The 19,639-nt window shown below is 41.8% G+C and overlaps 1 protein-coding gene across 3 annotated transcripts in view; it reads right to left on the bottom strand.

The window, feature by feature from the left end:
* Jupiter (microtubule-associated protein Jupiter) overlaps positions 1 to 19,639 on the bottom strand; it is an 87,683-nt gene that overhangs the window by 22,390 nt on the left and 45,654 nt on the right. The window contains exon 1 of one of the 3 annotated variants that reach the window (XM_069824931.1): positions 8,074 to 8,218. The exons of the other annotated variants lie outside the window; for them this stretch is intronic. Coding sequence (XP_069681032.1) covers positions 8,074 to 8,135 — 62 coding nt within the window. The 5' untranslated portion in view covers positions 8,136 to 8,218. Of the gene's footprint in view, positions 1 to 8,073; positions 8,219 to 19,639 lie in introns of those variants that run through there. 3 annotated transcript variants of the gene reach the window in all.

The raw sequence follows: 19,639 nt of genomic DNA, 5'->3' as shown, positions 1-19,639 counted from the left end.
AATGCAGCAACAATTTTATCCTTGCTCTTCCAAATCATTTGAACTGTGGAATTAATTAGGCCAAACCCACGATAGACGTAAGCTTTTTTAATTCCATTCTCAATTTGATGGATTTCTTCAACTTTTTCTTCCAACGTTAAAACTTTCCTTTTAGTGCCATATTGCGTTAAAATGCGTTCACTTAGTGAAAACTTCCTGTCGAAACTGACCGCACACAGATACCGTTAATACCGCATGAATCTGGACAGGTTACAATGGGGTGGGGAATCTGCCTGTCTTCCAGAAATCTATGACAGAAGGAGAGAGTAAAGAATAAGCCAGGTTACTAGATTTCAACAAAATATTTCTTAAAATACTTTGGTTCTTAGAAAATCTTATTCCAAACTAAGGCTGAAAATGACGTTATATGCGAGGTAGACGCATATGCGTTTGTCGTATTAAGCAAGGTAGGAAAGCATATGTCTTATGGGGAATTAGTTGGACCACAGAATATTTGACGTTATAGGCGAGGTGTCGCACAAAACGAGGTCGCTATATCCAAGTTCTACTGTATTTATGTTTTAGAGAAAAGAACTTATAACTTTTCCCAAAAAAAAAGAAAGAACATATTATTTCAGGAAGTAATTGTTTTAGAAGGCTGTGGTTTGCCTTGTTTTGTAGTAAAATTTATGTTTCATAACGCCTGTGTTTCAAAAATGTTTGAGAGGAAGAACTCAGAATAATCGTTCAATAACGCTGTTTGGTACCGAGTCCCAAAAATGTGTTTGTTGGTATGTCAACGTTGCAACTTGGTGTGCTAGATGCTGTACTCACATTTGATGATGGATACATTGCAAGAATACAGGTGTTGATGGATCTATTAGGTTTTCAAATTGGCTATAATACCTCGAAAAATATGGCGAACTTGGATACATTGCGAAGGACTAGCAGTAACAAAAGAGGCACGACCCAAGACGAGGAGGCAGCATTAGAGGAGCAGGATGAGGACTATAGCCCGCGCTAGAAACGATTACCGAAAACCAATGGTGGCGTTGCTGTCTGTCTTGACGTGTGTATGTAGGCACGCGAGCCGATGGAAGTACTGTCTCTTCCAAGAAGATGAACAGATGAGGACATCGCTGTGGAAATAAAGAACGTAGCAAGAGAAAAATTCGAAGCTAATTAAACGCGCAACATATGTTTACGAATGAAATAATAATACCGTGCGATACAAGACACGTATTCACATGCAATGGAACGAACTGAAGTCGTAATGTAACTATCACAACGCAAGACTGATTCTGTCGATGTCATTTCTCTTCGACTGTACTCTTGAATATCATTCAAGTTATCTCGTGACCTTTCCTGTCGCCCGCTCTTCCTTATCGCAGTGTTTGATTCGCATTCCTTCCGTCGGTATTCCGTGCTTGCGAGACCTATACTAACTAGGAGGGCTTTAAAACATTTTTTCTGTAATAGGCGAATTCTTGAGGAAAATTTTACTTTAAATGTGATTTACAGTACTTAAAACTACATTTTTCAAGATAAATGACTCGTTTTCACAGAAACTACAGATCTACTATATGCATGACATTTTTACAACACATTTCAGATAACACAGTTATGGTGTGAAATTCCTTTGATCGAGTTTGCTTTAATAGTTTATTAAAAAAATAAATGATTATTTTTTTAATTTTAGAGGTTTAAAATAACATATCTTTTTTTTCTATTGGATATTTTATCATCAAAACAAATCAGTGCACTCAGAAGGAATGCAATGAACACCCTGTAAAATATATTTCTCTACCTAGTATGTTCTGAGGTAACGGGATCAATATAGTTGTTTTAACATAAGTGAGATAGAACTTGAAGACTCCCCTTCATAGAAAAAGGAGCATCTTCTGTGGACCTCTGGAAAAAGAACTAAGGAAGAGACTAGTGAAGTGTTTTGTATGGAGTGTGACATTGTACGGAGCAGAAACTTGGAGCATGAGAAATGGGCAGACAGAATAAGAAAAGAAACTGTGCTGGAAAGAATGGATGGAGAAGAATATTATGCTAAAACTGATCAGAAAGAGAAAAAGAAACTGCCTGGATCAATGGCTAAGAAGAAACTGCGTACTGAAAGATTCAATGGAAGGAATGATGAATGGAAGAATAGTTCGGAGTAGTTAATCTACGTAATTACAAATACAGCGAGTATTTTGAAAAAAAAAAAAATCTTAAATTTTTCTGTTTGCCAAAATATACATAAAACGTTACACGAATGGCAATATAAAAAAAAGACTTCGCTACTCTGAGTCATTCACGCGTAAGAAATCCGACGGTTCGGACAATGGGGAAAGTTGGCTTCAAAAATTTCGAGACTAAAGTAAGAGTAATTCAATATTTAACTTCCCTTAACAAAACGTATTCCATCACCTCATGTGAAGCGAAATCACGAACAAAATTATTATATTTTATTACCATCATTTCCTGATAAATTGACTCGTAGATACTGAATATGAACAAAATCCGTCCAATAGTTTAGTAGAAATCGCTGTACACAGACAGACTAGTACTAAAATTATTATATTTCATGTACATCATTCCCTGATAAATTGACTCGTAGATTCTGAATATGAACAAAATCCGTCCAATAGTTTAGTAGAAATCGCTGTAACGGCCTTTCCCTATCTGGGATGCCGTGTACAGTACCGAGTCCCACATGCCAACAGTAAGCTCGTAACGTTCGGTCTCTGCATATGGAATAACTGAACCTGCGGGTTCTCTAGTTGACAGAACTATCTGCGGTTCGACAATTTTAATCATTCGCATTAGAAACGCACGCGGACACACCGTCTCCGCACCGCTAGTCTCGTTTTAGACTAGACTCCTCTTTGTTTTTTGTCCTCTGCTAAGGTGGCAGCGGCGGCTCCGACTGCAAGCACTTACCGTGCTCATTGTGCTCCAGACGCGATATGAGTAATCTTGCAAACAACAAAATACGAGTAGCTGGCTAGGACCCAAGTAGGCAGCCCAAACGGCGCCGCGGTGCCGCGGGCTGCATACACCGCAGAAATCCCGAGTACGTCATTGCTAGACAGCGACTTGACGATACGCGCAATCCGCCTTAACCTGGGCCAGTATTCTTAAAAATAAAACAAGTACAACAGGTAGACTTAAATACAGCCTATATGTGCTATTTTCTCATCACGAGAAATCAACAGACACACGTCTCCCTTATGAAATTAAATGGATGAAAACTGTCCTCCATAGCAACGAGCCTGATCTTCAGACTGCACATCAGCAGAGTGCGGACACTGACCGCCACAACCAGGAAAGACGAATAATAATGAACGGTAAGGGTATTCGCACAAGAAACGGTACTATTTAGGACCCAAAACTTCGCTGTCTATAATACATAATCGAAACACCTGATATGACGTATACATTTTAACGAATATTACAAATTACACCAGTCAGTCAGTGAGTATCGACTAGATATGACCTGTTTCCGCAATTGGGCCTTCCATATCTGTACGTTATTGTTAGGTCACTAGACGCGCGATTCACATACGTGCGGGTAGTCAATATGCCTAAATCAATCAGAAACGTTTTGTGCAGAAAGAACAAACATTTCATTGCCAAAACAATGATTTCTTTTATGCCTTGTGAATCTTCTCTTCTACCGAAATACAGACACGAAACACAAGTTTCCAAGTCAAGAAGTTGTTATACAGCAGACTGTTCTGTATTGATTTGTTTGGCATCAACACGACTGTACTCAAACGAAACAAATCGTTATACCTTCGTAATTGTTTCAATGCGATCCATTCAATGTCTTTCTATATTACATTCTACCTTCTCAGAATAATGCCAAGACATAAGTCTTCATAGGTGCCGGTAGAACACCCCCGACAATTCGAGCAAACATATTGCGAACATCAAGAAGAAATTAACTGAAATGCGTACAGGCAATGAAGGAATCCCACGAGAAACGTATTGCCATGGTAGAGGACATTCTCGGCTGCGATACGCCGTGTCTCGCTGCGTCGCTATTCACGACAGAACGACGCATCTAACTGGAAATGTTCGACGTTCTTCCACGCCCGCCACCCAGCTGTGCAGGCTGTCACCACACACAGGCGAGCTCGGATATCGAAGGCGAAATTCCAATACAGAGCGGATTTCAGTCAGCAACCCGAGAGAGCTCAGCCCATATCGCGATTCTACACCCGATGGAACACAGCGATCCCCTCACCGATAAGGACTCAAACCCACACAGCGATCCCTCACCGACCTTTACAGCCCCACACAGCGATCCCTCACCTACCTTTACAGCCCCACACAGCGATCCCTCACCTACCTTTACAGCCCCACACAGCGATCCCTCACCTATCTTTACAGCCCCACACAGCGATCCCTCACCGACCTTTACAGCCCCACACAGCGATCCCTCACCTATCTTTACAGCCCCACACAGCGATCCCTCACCTATCTTTACAGCCCCACACAGCGATCCCTCACCGACCTTTACAGCCCCACACAGCGATCCCTCACCTACCTTTACAGCCCCACACAGCGATCCCTCACCGACCTTTACAGCCCCACACAGCGATCCCTCACCTATCTTTACAGCCCCACACAACGATCCCTCACCGACCTTTACAGCCCCATACAGCGATCCCTCACCTACCTTTACAGCCCCATACAGCGATCCCTCACCGACCTTTACAGCCCCACACAGCGATCCCTCACCTATCTTTACAGCCCCACACAGCGATCCCTCATCTACCTTTACAGCCCCACACAGCGATCCCTCACCCATCTTTACAGCCCCACACAGCGATCCCTCACCCATCTTTACAGCCCCACACAGCGATCCCTCACCTATCTTTACAGCCCCACACAGCGATCCCTCACCCATCTTTACAGCCAACACAGCGATCCCTCACCCATCTTTACAGCCCCACACAGCGATCCCTCACCCATCTTTACAGCCCCATACAGCGATCCCTCACCTATCTTTACAGCCCCACACAGCGATCCCTCATCTACCTTTACAGCCCCACACAGCGATCCCTCACCTATCTTTACAGACCCACACAGCGATCCCTCGCCCATCTTTACAGCCCCACACAGCGATCCCTCACCTATCTTTACAGACCCACACAGCGATCCCTCACCTATCTTTACAGACCCAAACAGCGATCCCTCACCTACCTTTACAGCCCCACACAGCGATCCTTCGCCTATCTTTACAGACCCACACAGCGATCCCTCGCCTATCTTTACAGCCCCACACAGCGATCCCTCACCTACCTTTACAGCCCCACACAGCGATCCCTCACCCATCTTTACAGACCCACACAGCGATCCCTCACCTACCTTTACAGCCCCACACAGCGATCCCTCACCTACCTTTACAGCCCCACACAGCGATCCCTCACCTACCTTTACAGCCCCACACAGTGATCCCTCATCTACCTTTACAACCCCACACAGCGATCCCTCGCCTACCTTTACAGCCCCACACAGCGATCCCTCACCCATCTTTACAGACCCACACAGCGATCCCTCACCTACCTTTACAGCCCCACACAGCGATCCCTCACCTACCTTTACAGCCCCACACAGCGATCCCTCATCTACCTTTACAGCCCCACACAGCGATCCCTCGCCTATCTTTACAGCCCCACACAGCGATCCCTCGCCTACCTTTACAGCCCCACACAGCGATCCCTCGCCTACCTTTACAGCCCCACACAGCGATCCCTCGCCTATCTTTACAGCCCCACACAGCGATCCCTCGCCTATCTTTACAGCCCCACACAGCGATCCCTCGCCTACCTTTACAGCCCCACACAGCGATCCCTCGCCTACCTTTACAGCCCCACACAGCGATCCCTCGCCTATCTTTACAGACCCACACAGCGATCCCTCGCCTATCTTTACAGCCCCACACAGCGATCCCTCACCTACCTTTACAGCCCCACACAGCGATCCCTCACCCATCTTTACAGACCCACACAGCGATCCCTCACCTACCTTTACAGCCCCACACAGCGATCCCTCACCTACCTTTACAGCCCCACACAGCGATCCCTCACCTACCTTTACAGCCCCACACAGTGATCCCTCATCCATCTTTACAGACCCACACAGCGATCCCTAACCTACCTTTACAGCCCCACACAGCGATCCCTCACCTACCTTTACAGCCCCACACAGCGATCCCTCACCTACCTTTACAGCCCCACACAGTGATCCCTCATCTACCTTTACAACCCCACACAGCGATCCCTCGCCTACCTTTACAGCCCCACACAGCGATCCCTCACCCATCTTTACAGACCCACACAGCGATCCCTCACCTACCTTTACAGCCCCACACAGCGATCCCTCACCTACCTTTACAGCCCCACACAGCGATCCCTCATCTACCTTTACAGCCCCACACAGCGATCCCTCGCCTATCTTTACAGCCCCACACAGCGATCCCTCGCCTACCTTTACAGCCCCACACAGCGATCCCTCGCCTACCTTTACAGCCCCACACAGCGATCCCTCGCCTATCTTTACAGCCCCACACAGCGATCCCTCGCCTATCTTTACAGCCCCACACAGCGATCCCTCGCCTACCTTTACAGCCCCACACAGCGATCCCTCGCCTACCTTTACAGCCCCACACAGCGATCCCTCGCCTACCTTTACAGCCCCACACAGCGATCCCTCGCCTACCTTTACAGCCCCACACAGCGATCCCTCGCCTACCTTTACAGCCCCACACAGCGATCCCTCGCCTATCTTTACAGCCCCACACAGCGATCCCTCGCCTACCTTTACAGCCCCACACAGCGATCCCTCACCTACCTTTACAGCCCCACACAGCGATCCCTCACCTACCTTTACAGTCCCACACAGCGATCCCTCACCTATCTTTACAGTCCCACACAGCGATCCCTCACCTATCTTTACAGCCCCACACAGCGATCCCTCACCTACCTTTACAGCCCCACACAGCGATCCCTCACCTACCTTTACAGCCCCACACAGCGATCCCTCACCTACCTTTACAGCCCCACACAGCGATCCCTCGCCTACCTTTACAGCCCCACACAGCGATCCCTCACCTATCCCTCGCCTACCTTTACAGCCCCACACAGCGATCCCTCACCTATCTTTACAGCCCCACACAGCGATCCCTCACCTACCTTTACAGCCCCACACAGCGATCCCTCACCTACCTTTACAGCCCCACACAGCGATCCCTCACCTATCTTTACAGCCCCACACAGCGATCCCTCACCTACCTTTACAGCCCCACACAGCGATCCCTCACCTACCTTTACAGCCCCACACAGCGATCCCTCACCTATCTTTACAGCCCCACACAGCGATCCCTCACCTATCTTTAAGCCCCACACAGCGATCCCTCACCTATCTTTTCAGCCCCACACAGCGATCCCTCACCTACCTTTACAGCCCCACACAGCGATCCCTCGCCTACCTTTACAGCCCCACACAGCGATCCCTCACCTACCTTTACAGCCCCACACAGCGATCCTTTTAGCTGACGGACACAGACCTATAGCGATCATTTCACCGACCTGGACACAGCCCCACAAAACGATCTTCTTACCTGACGAAGCAGTCCCTCCCAGCGACTCTAAGAACTCAAGAAGGCACAGCCACACTTAGCCATCTTCTCACACAGGTACAGCCCCACCCGAACACCTGACATGGCTCAGCCCCACACGGCGATGATCGTCCCCGAAATACCGCTAAGCCGCAGTACGAGTCTGAATCACTCGCCCCAACACGCACAACGCGGCACGCGACTTCCGTTACGCGTGGATCGATTTATGTTCTCTTCCGCGTGCCAGGGTTCGATTCCTGGAGTGGCTTCCGGAGTCAACGACATAATCGATTATCATCACTATCGATACTGCGGCACGGGCACTGACCTGCACGCAATTAGCTGTCAAAAGAAACTTCACCGTAAAGACATTCGCGAGCTCGGGTATCCTGAGATGCTCAGTTCCTAGGAACAAATGTGGATTGTAACACCTTCGCCTCCTAATTACTGTTTGCCCGCTTCATGCAGCTCACCTCTTCTTGCCGTAGCCGATCTTGTCCAGCTCGATGTGCCGGTAGGTGGCGTACACGGCCATGGCTGCAGCGAGACTCTCCGCCAGCTCGGCGCGCGCCGCTTATATAGCGCCGGTGCAGCCCCCCCCCCTCACCGCGCGCCGATATGTTCAACATTAAGACACAATAATTGTATATTTACAATGGCAGTTATGGCTCTGGCCGAATGCGTCACTCTTAAGATTTCAATTTAAAAAAAAAAAACGACAAACACAAACTAACTGAACTTGAAAATGACAAACCTAACCTTTGTTTCTACATTTATTCACCGACATAGAATTACTGACCTTAGCACAACACAGTACTTAAATGTGACTGCTGAAACTAATTTTGAAATTTTTACCACTGGGATTCTAGTGAGATCCCCAACCGCACCATATCAATAGCAGAAAAACAATTTCTTCACATTCATATCCATTTCCTATTGTCACATTCTGCTAGAAACGTTAATAAATTCTATACTTCATTAAAGTCGTTTTAATTTCTCAATATAGACTATACAGTACAACACAAGAGTATCGCACACTTCAAGAAGTAAAATAAATAAAATGGTTATTCCAGTATCACTGACAACACAATGAAGAGGGGTTCAGCATGCCTTCTGTCCGCATGCAGTGATTTCCTCTATTACATTATTTCCTTTTTTTTTTTTAAGGTTTATTTCCACTCACTAGTCAATGCAGCAAGGAATGAAGAACATTAATTATCATGTTAGTATAAAATAAACGAACGGATCTTTACACGACAAGCAGCACAAGATGAGGATTTATTCGAAATCGATCAGTTATCTTCATGTCTCTCCTATGGCGTTCTAACTTTACTGTGCTTGCAGATTTACTCCCAGGAAAAGCCAGACAGATGCAATTGTCACTGATGATAACAACCACAATTCTGTTGCTTATGAGCAAGATCACAATATACAAGTATTGCATGCCTATAGGCAGGGTCGGCCTTGCAAGTTGCGGGGCGCAATTCGAAACATTTGGGGGGCCTCACAGACAGACAAGATTTCCAGAATCTATGCTGACAATTAAAAATGTATTATAAACGTACAGTATATCTGTTACACAGTGCAATGAAAGCGAATAAAAAAGTAATGGGAAATAAGCGTACAAGTAAACAAACAACATGTTCATTATGTTTATTTTTAGTGTAAAGAGAAAAACACTTGTTATGAGCGAGAAATGATTCAATGAAAATATTACGTTTATTTTTAATCAAGATATAGAAAAATTAAGATCATCAATATTAGGAAATAATTTATATATTTTAAGTATCACTCAATATGGATAGATAATACAAAGACGTATTATTATTATTATTATTATTATTATTATTATTATTATTATTGCCTTCAATGTGAAAAATCTTTCTTTTTTGATTTTCCAAGATTAAATGCATGCTAATTTCACATTCAACGGACATAATTACCAAACTGTTCAAACGTTTTTGCTGCATTGATGATCTCAAATAAGTTTCGATCAGTTCAAGCTCCGAAAAACTCATTTCCCATGATGCCACAGTCACTGAGGGTGTCAGGAAGATCCGAAAGGCAACAGAAGAAATTAATTTGGAAATGCAAGCAATGCTTTTTCATGGAGTCTTTAATCTCTGCTGGCCTCAATTTCTCCGTCTACATCAGCCCCTTTATAGTAGTATTCACGTGTTCTTTTTCCTGTTCTAGCTGGACCCGTACAATGAAGACGGGCATCTCTTTTCAGAATAAGAAAAGTCCTTCTATCTTCAGGCCGGCGAAGGGGAGTATTTGCAGATGGTAAAAATGTGATTGTATCAAGTACGCAACACCGTCACTTTATAAACACCTGTAATACAATGTTGAAGCTAACCAATTATTTTTTCTTACAAATAAACCAGCACTTAGTGTCCAGTTCTCCTACAATATTAGGTAGGAGCTGCCCAACTGAGCCCTTCCTGTTACACATTAAGATGAAGACCCTTATCTTCATGAACACCCTTGCTGGCATATTTTCCATCTGGAGCAAACATAAGAATGTCAGGCGTGCATCATGTAGAAGGAGAGCTGCGCTCGAGCGTGGGCCGATTACCTGGCTAGGTTTTTTTTTTTTTCCGAGCTTTTCCCGAACCGTAAGGCGAATCCTCGGCTGCATCTCGCTATCACCAATTCCACCAACCAGTAGTTGACACAGTGTCGTTAAATAACCAGTTACAAAAATATTAAAAATTTAGAAATCTTGGCCTTACCTTCCGAATGCATTCTTTCCCTGATAATGTTCCATGTTAAAAGTCAAGATACGTTTAGTACCAATCAGAAAATTCAAGATTTTAATACAAGATACAAATGAGATCTCCATACATCTTCTGTTAGTCTAAACAGACATAAAAAAGGAGTTCATCATTCATGTATTACGGTCTTCAATGCACTGCCTAATTGCCTTAAAGCTTTGAAAGGCCAAGGGAAAAGGTTCCGAATTTCTGCATCTCATACCTTCTAACTGATGAACTTACTATGCGATAATATAATATATTTTATTACTTGTTCCACATCTGAAAGCTAGAATGGTCATGATAGTGAAATATGGGTGCAGAGTAAATTATGTCTTTTACGGGAATGTAATTCTCAACACTTTTAATATTTTATTTAACGATGCTGTATCAACTGCTAGCATAGGCACCGACTTGTAAAATTTATTGGGGATGCTCACTCAGAAAAAGAAACCCACAATCAAGTTTAATATAATTTATGTTCAAACTGTTGAAAGTTCTCCTTCATCACGACAAACGACGCTGTTAACTGGTATGCATAAATACTTTGTTCAGTCTGTTTAATCAATAATTACTTCATTATTAACAGCACTACCATTTTTCATGAGGATTAATAAAATCTGAAGATGCTGTACCACAGAAGGCGGCCCTTTTGCGAATTACGTTTTCATAGTAAATGTCCGCCTGCGAATTTCATTTCTAATGATGGACTCATTTGCTATTCCATCCAAATCTAAATGCAGAGCTTCTTCTCTGTGATAGCTACATCAGTCATGGTAGGATTCAAGTCTGCGGACAGAGGAGGATGGTAGCTCAGCAGTAGAGGTAGACACGGTATTGTAAGAACAGTCTCTGGTAGCATGTCACGAAGAAAAGCTTCTTTCCGAAGGAGATCAAGAACAGTCTGAAAATCTGTGATGTGGTGCAGTTCTGATCTTGCAATATCCAATAACATGTCCCTGTGTAAAAGTAGCCTCTCCTTGTCCAAGTCATCTCCATAAAATGAGAGAATTTCTTCCAGTTCCTTATCACCGTCAATGAGAACATTCTTGATCCTAACCAGAAAATCTGTCAGTGCGACAGTTCACAATATTGTCAACAACTTCGTAAAACTCTTTACGATACATGACAGTCGGTATGGCATAGCTGCGCCCCGCGGTCAATTGGGAGGCCTAGGCATGGCATAATTGCGCCCCGATGGATATAGTACACATGAAAGTGATTGTCATAATATAAACAAATTACTTACAAATATTACAGTGATAGCTGCACTGAAATCAGGTAGCTAGGCCTAGCATATGATCAATTTTACTATTTAAAATAGCACTTTTTTTTATCGATCACACACAATAAATGAACTGCATTTTTTGTTTGTACATCGATATCTTAACCCTACGGTACAGGGTTTCGAAAATTGAAACTTAGGACCATTGTGAATTATCAACTCTTCACCCTTTTCACTGAACTTAACATTCATTTTAAATTAACCTCACTATACGCCACAGACGGTGTGAAAATCATTAATAAAATGTCAAAGACTGCTAAGCCCCCATATTCCAACGGCTCACTCATTTGAATATGTCAGTTAAAAAAAGTACTGCCAACTTCATGGTGTTCATTTTAACGGTAGGCTATCGATAATCACTGCATAAACAGTAGAAAGACAGTTAATAAAATATTGCCAACTTCATGGTGTTCATTTTAACGGTAGGCTATCGATAATCACTGCATGAACAGTAGAAAAACAGTTAATAAAATATTGCCAACTTCATGGTGTTCATTTTAACGGTAGACTATCGATAATCACTGCATAAACAGTAGAAAAACAGTTACGGTAATAAAATATTGCCAACTTCATGGTGTTCACTTTAACGGTATCGATAATGAATATTAAATCGAATAAGAAATCAATAAGGTTGGCTGATTACGAGGCTCGAGTTTCCGTAGTGTCTTTTTCTCTACCTATTTCATCGGGGCGCAACTATGCCATCCCCTTTTCTCTACCTGATGGGAACGGGGCGCAACTATGCCCACAAAACAGGGACCCTTTTTTATCTGCTGCATTTTATCTGACCGTGGGGCGCAACTATGCCCTGCCCATGACAGTTGTGGGAGCTCGGAAGTCTGTATATAAATAATATTGGGGCTGCCCGGCTCAAAATGCAAAGCACCCCCGAAGTAGGCGCCCATGACTACTAGGTTATTTAGTGAGGATGTGCCATGCGATTACAGTTGAGAAAAAACTCCAACTGTCCACACCTGTGGAGTAACGGTCAGCGCGTCTGGCTGCGAAACCAGGTGGCTCGGGTTCGAATCCCGGTCGGGGCAAGTTACCTGGTTGAGGTTTTTTCCCAATACGAGCAAATGCTGGGTAACTTTCGGTGCTGGACCCCGGACTCATTTCACCGGCATTATCACCTTCATTTCATTCAGACGCTAAATAACCTAGATGTTGATACAGCGTCGTAAAATAACCCAATAAAATAAAAAAAAACTCCAACTAAGTGGGAATCGAAGCCGCGCCAGCTCGCAGCTCCCTAGTATACAGATAATAGCGTATCCACTATGACAGCACGTGCCAAAACTTCCTTGTTACAAACAGAGGGTGTTTTAGTTTATTACTGCAAAATCAACAACGCTGGGTGATATTTTCGATTTGTACTCCATTTGAAAGCAAGCGCACAGTGAAATTGTGCCCTGCCGCAGGGCGCGGAATCCAGGTTACTCCTCCGATAACCGTTCGTACACGGCCAAGGAACAAAGACTTGTCTGTCCGTCTAACTGTACCGCGTTGCCGCGTGTTCTCCACTTAGTAATGCCTACCTCGCACACAAATATTAAAAATGGTCAGTTTCTTCCAATCGACATGTAATGAGGCTCTGCGGGATTGTGCCGTTAGCGGTATTTATTTATAAGCAGATTCGTCGGTGCAAACACATTGTGTTAATCTTGGTATTTGATAAAATATTAGGTTCAGATACAAAAAATCTTTTAAGATGTACTATTACTAAGATAGAATTGTCAGTGTTGAAGCATGCTTATCTGCGCCCTGCCGTGAAATGCATCACATTCGTGTGCTGTACAAACTAGCTGCATATGATAGCAATGCACAAATACAGCGTAAATTGTAACTGCATCAAATTTTTTCGATTTCTGGGAGAAGATGACAGGATTTTGCAGGTCGTTTTGAAGAGGAAAGTCGGAATTAAGTTAATTTACAAATGCAATCAAGAGTAACGAGAAAACTGATTTGATGCTTCAACAACGCAGCTATGCACTGATCGCCGCGATATCTGTGTAAATCTGGATTAACGGCACGGATGTCTGTCTAAATTCTCTCTTATTCGCCTATCGGAAATCAATTCTACACGCGCTGAACTTCAAGAGCATGTTTACATTTTATTCCCAAAAAACACAGTAATGAAGTTACTGAATTGTCTATATGAATATATTACCGTTATCATTGGTGCCAACTTTACAATGCTCTATCTGTCATGCACATCAAATATTTACAACTCAACGTGTAGTTAGCAATTCTGCATGACCTCTTTTGCTCTTCGTCCTCCTAGCATTTATCCCCCAAATCATCTTAGCCATCCTTCACAATACTTTTATTCCAGACTAGCCGCACCCGTGCGCTCCGCTGCACCCGTTAGAAATAAATATAAAGTAATTACATAATTAAAATAGGACTTTTGATCCAGGGAACATTTGTTTATTATGTCACTTAATTTAAATTGTATTTGCATAATTAAAATGCGATCATTTTGATCCAGAGACACTCATTTGGTCATAAAAATTATTTTAGGAATTACAGGAAACGAATGTACAGAATAGCCTATCAAGTTTTCTGTGCATAAGAAGCTATTTTAATCTTCCCTGTCCTCGATTCACTCAGAAGTTACTGTAATAACATTATAGCATTATGTCCATCTAGAGAAACTACACTTTCCAATGGTGAAATAATAATTAATTATACAAGTCGGTTAATTTAGCTTCCGATATTACTTCATACAAATACAGAAACATTATCTGTAGGCTATCTTTCATAGCTTTCGATTGTTGCTGTCCAAGGCCCCTTATAGACGAAGTCATTTCTTTTTTAATTCATTACACGGCCTTAGATGGCAGTTATTTTAATTTTAAAACTCATTTATCTCATTAAATATCAGTCCTATCAAAATTGTTCAAGGAATAAAACTTATCGGAAATTATTTTTAAAGAAACTTTTGTTATGTAACATTTTTCACAAAAATCAATAATAAGCGAGATATTTCGATTTATTTAATTCAGGCCCCCTTATAACCCCCCTTTTAAATAATGTATTTTGAATGCCATATAGCCTAAAATCTAAGTTACAACGAACTTAATTTATATTCCAATTTTCATCGAAATCCGTTCAGCCATTATCGCGTGAAAAGGTAACAAACATATAGACAGACAGACAGACATACAAACAAAAATTTCAGAAAAGCGATTTTCGGTTTCAGGGTGATTAATTATATATGTTAGGACCAATTATTTTTGGAAAATCGAAAATTACCAGAAAAATTTCGGCTACAGATTTATTATTAGTATGGATAAGGACTCTGATCATATTCTTTAAATGCCTTAAATTTTTTCTTCTTCTTTTTTTTTTTTAATCCATCCGTTCACCAGTACAGGATTCTTTACTTCTCGGAAGTATTCCTGTAAAATATCCTTTGAAGTATTCTTAATTCTATATTTTAATGCAGTGTATCGAAGCCCGTAATTTGTTATTTTTTTTTGCTTCATAATTCGGAATATTTTTTCCAAGCACCAACAGTCACACCACCACACGGCTGACTGCATTCGAGCTGCACGAATCGAGTTACGGACCTAAGGAAAGATGATGTTTAAATGCGGTGAAAACCAGTAAATTAAAAAATATATACATTTTTTCCTCCTTTAAAATACTTTCATGTATGAAAAATACATTAAATAAAATTTAACCCGCATTTCTGGCCTTGTCAGCCACACAGGGTTTTTAACTGCCGCTAAACTTTGATTGCAATTTCCTGTAACTTTAATGTTTTCTTATAATCCTCGGAATTATTAATGCTACATGCACACATATCCCTTAGGCTAGTAGAAAACTTGTCTGTAATAGGAACCTGTTATTTTGCTGCATTTAAAAAGTGTGCCTCCATATTTACATAAAAGTACCTGTAAAATGCATACTTAAAATGTAATAAATTGTTTATTAAAATTTTTGTAAACCCATATCAAGCTGTGCTAGGCATTTTAAAGAACTGCTTTTAGGAGTAAATTAATGTCATAGAAATGTTGGACTGATGTTTACGCTCGACCATGTCGAAATGTAGTAATTATACACCTGGTAGCAGTCCTTTAATGCATGTCATTAAAGTACACCTATTCATTAAAGTTCAGGTTTTCGATTATTCTCGGATATGCAATCGAAAGACAACGAGGGAAACGTCACGGAGGCTGGAAATCCAATACTGTCGCAGAAGGTTATGTTCTGTTACTATAATAATTAGCGTTAACTGTAAATAATATTCAAATAAATTCAATTTGTCATCTCGTTTTTCAATTCTAAATCAATTTCCAGGTTATACATTCTGTACATTACATGAAGGTCAATGACATTATTGTTCCTCGGAAAAATCAATACTTTCGCGTCTGCGCACATCTCACAATTCACGAGCTATGAAAAGGTCACTTCCGATCTTCTGTCACATACAAATAAAATGAATACTTCTGAATAATTTCAAGTTAGAAATATGGTCGAGCTTAAAAAGTCGTATGAAACTTGCCTATAATGGTAATTAAGACGCTCGTATGAAAATTATGAAACTCGCTTGCGCTCGTTTCATAAACAAACATACTCGCGCCTTAATTACTATCATTATAGACTCGTTGCATAATGTGCTATTAAACTTGCTGAGACAGGATATCTATTTCAGTGAATTACTGTATCCTGGCATTTTTTTTCTTTCAAAAGACTAATCTCGAATTTAGCTTGCTGCAGGAATTATATTTCTCATACAAAAAGCGATTGGAGAAAGATCAAATTTAACCAACATGTAGGAGACGTGGCAGACTCGAGTGTCTGTCGATATAACCACGCGCACCTGAGCGGAACTCGTAATCGGCTGGGCCAGCGTTTAAGAGATGACTGAAACATTAACAATTTTAAACCCCAGAGGAATGTTGCAACGCTGCATAGTCCGAGAGGGCAGCTAACTGTACAGAACGCGGCGGCGGCGTCCTGCCTCTGTTATCGCCGCCACACCGCATCCTTCCGTGCTCGAGGACAACAGCTGCCCAACACGACGACAGATGGCACGCGGGATCGCAGGTTTCACTGCTTCCGGTCACGCAGAGAAGTGATTTGGTCAAAATCGTTTAATTGCGGACTTACACTTCGCGAAATCTAGTGACTGGCGAGTTGCGCGGACCACAATCAAACTGACGAGTATTTCCGTCACTGTACCAATAAGGGAGAAGCTAACTGTGACAACCGTTAAAGAGGGCCCTGTCCAAATCCGACTGTGCGTTATGGGGAAAGTTTGTAACGGATCCTTCCGCTCGTTGAACTCAACACTTCGAACACGTGTAAACACGGCGAGGAGGTGGGCGGGCACATCTTGACCCCAGCCCTCAAAAAGAAACGACCTCAAATGTTTATTCCTCAAACCCTAAACATTATTCTGTGCTAGAAAACGTTCAGGATTAAAAAATCTTTTGTGCGAGATCGTGCGTATTTGCTTGCTTTCCGCACAAAACCAATCCGCAGAAAGTCTAAAATTCCACATTCAGTATTCCCAACCTAACACACATAACAATTTCCCTCTTCTTACCGTTTAAGCGCCATATTCATTTTACTGCTTTAGGCTTTTAACATATTTTTAGAGACGTTTAACATAGTAATAATTATAAATTGGAAACTTACCACTGCAATTTCACCTAAATTGCACTGTTAATTATTGTTTTTAAATATTTGCAAAAATTAAGTAAAGTCTACTACTCCACAAAAGTTACTGCATTTGTAACGCAAGTAACATTAAGGAAGCCGTGAAAAAATCAACAAGATTCCAGATGCGGATGTTATTACTGCAATATGTTATATAAATAATATTGTTAAAATATTCAAATGAAAAATAAATCATTACATAACCTTACCGTTTGTTTTAAGTTCGAATTTATAGACTGGGGGGGGGGGAAGACAGACGTATATCACGGCCTGTTGGAATATAGTAAACACAGAAAACATTTTATAGCAACAATGTTGAAGATAGATATATTTGTTTTCCAAAGTTGCCGTCATTGAACAGAAACCAAGATGGAGATTTCATTACAACTAATTAGAAATTCCTCTTTCAGGTATGTAATAAACGATCTTCGCACAAAATAATGTACGATACACGAGCGGTATGTTTGTTTTCATGTTCTCGGAAATTAAAAAAGCTCAACTACGTTTCGCTTTTTCAATCTTTTCCTCGAACATGATAACGTCAACATACCGCTCTTGTAACGCATATTACTATTATACCTTGCTCTGTGAATTCAAAATGATCATTTACACCTACTAACGCAACTGTGGAGTCTACCGTCACATTTGTCAGGAAGAAACTACAGGATTAAAACGATGACGTCAGGGAAAATCAACTACTCAGCTCCAGCATCACAATGACGATGCTTCAGCTTTACAATCGGTTCTGCCTTCGAACCTCCCGAGGCTTCGATTCTGATTAACAGCAACTTCAATACTTACATGTTTTGTGGCAAAATTACATTATTTCTCTTTTCATATTTGCGTATTTTGGACGTTATGCAGTTTTTCAGTAATTGCATAATTCTGGGTTCATTTCCAATCTTTACAGCATCCATTTTCATTTTATTTTCTTTCACCTTGCGCTGCCCTCGATCGTCGACAAAGCTTCCCTTCATTAAGAATACAATCTGAACTACGTCAGCTCCAAGAGCTGTAGTCAGATGACGTAAGGCAGCAAAATAGTGTTTTCTACAATTTTAACTATCCTTCAGCGGACAGTATGGAAAAATTTAGTGTTCTAACTGAACATCATTCCAAAACCAAAAGCTGGCGTTACATTAAAACGAGGCAGTGCGTGTCACAGTACGTAGGCTTACAATAAAATTTCGTGTAGGGCCCTTCAACGTCTGCTTTCACTACACCACTCTCAGTTATGCAGGCGTGTAACAGCAAAGGGAGGGAATTTTTAAGAAGCAGGTATCGAAAATAGTTTTTAGATGCCTTCATTCCGCGATGTGCAAAGGATAAGAATATCGAGGGGAACTTTGCACGGCGCGTCATTAATGCAGCCTGGCAAACGTATTGTATAAATTGTGAAGTGATTGCTCTTCAGCACTCATCAACCAGTCGGGAATATGAAAACGTTTTTCCCGAATGCAACGACTCCCACGTCATAAGTGCCTTTGGAGAGCATGGACGAATCTTTTAAGGTTTGCATCTTACGAGAACTCAAAACGTACCACGTTAGGGTTTTACTTCTTCGGATATAAACGCCCATCCTATCTTTATTTGCACTGATTCTATACAGCGAGTGGAGTATAAAGGCTGGTTCACAATAAACCGGAAACGAGAATTGGAACGAAAACGGTAAAATTGTTAAAATGTATACATTTAAATGTGACCATTCACAATTAACGAAAAGCTTGCCGGAGCCCGAGATCGGGAACGGAGAGTTGGCCAAGTTTCAACTTTGGCGTTCACGTTTCCGATCACAGCCCACTAGATTCATTCTATTGCCATCTAAAAGCTATTTTGTCGTCGTATATTTGTTGCAAGAAGACCGTGACATAACCTATGCATTATTTTGTTCTGTGCTGTGCATCATGGAGCAAGTTTTATTTGTTGAGATTCTAATATTGAGTGTTGAGGAAAATCCTCACGTTTACGACAAGCGGCGCGCCTCGTATAAAGATGAGAAAATGAAGGAGAATACGTGGCTTTCAATAGCTGCATCTTTGAACACCGATCGGAAGCGAATCATATTTTATTACTGTATTGGTTGTATTACACACTACATATTCAAGCTTCAATTCAATAACTACTGTTGTGTTCATTTTTGTTCTATTACAAATGTTTCTTCTCTAATTATTTTATGTTATGGTAGACTTAAAATAGGTTGTGACAATAAAGATGCATAGACATATTTATAGTACCGTGCCTAATGAAATGTTTCAGTTGAAATTTCGAAGTTGGTTAACCTGTGTTTATGTTGTCTGCCTTGTACTCATGAGAGAATGCCATTGG

The sequence above is a fragment of the Periplaneta americana genome, chromosome 4 (assembly GCF_040183065.1).
Source record: "Periplaneta americana isolate PAMFEO1 chromosome 4, P.americana_PAMFEO1_priV1, whole genome shotgun sequence".
In the NCBI taxonomy this organism is placed as follows: Eukaryota; Metazoa; Arthropoda; class Insecta; order Blattodea; family Blattidae; genus Periplaneta; species Periplaneta americana.
The sequence above is the reverse complement of the archived record's forward strand: the minus strand, read 5'-3'. Positions and strand labels throughout refer to the sequence as shown.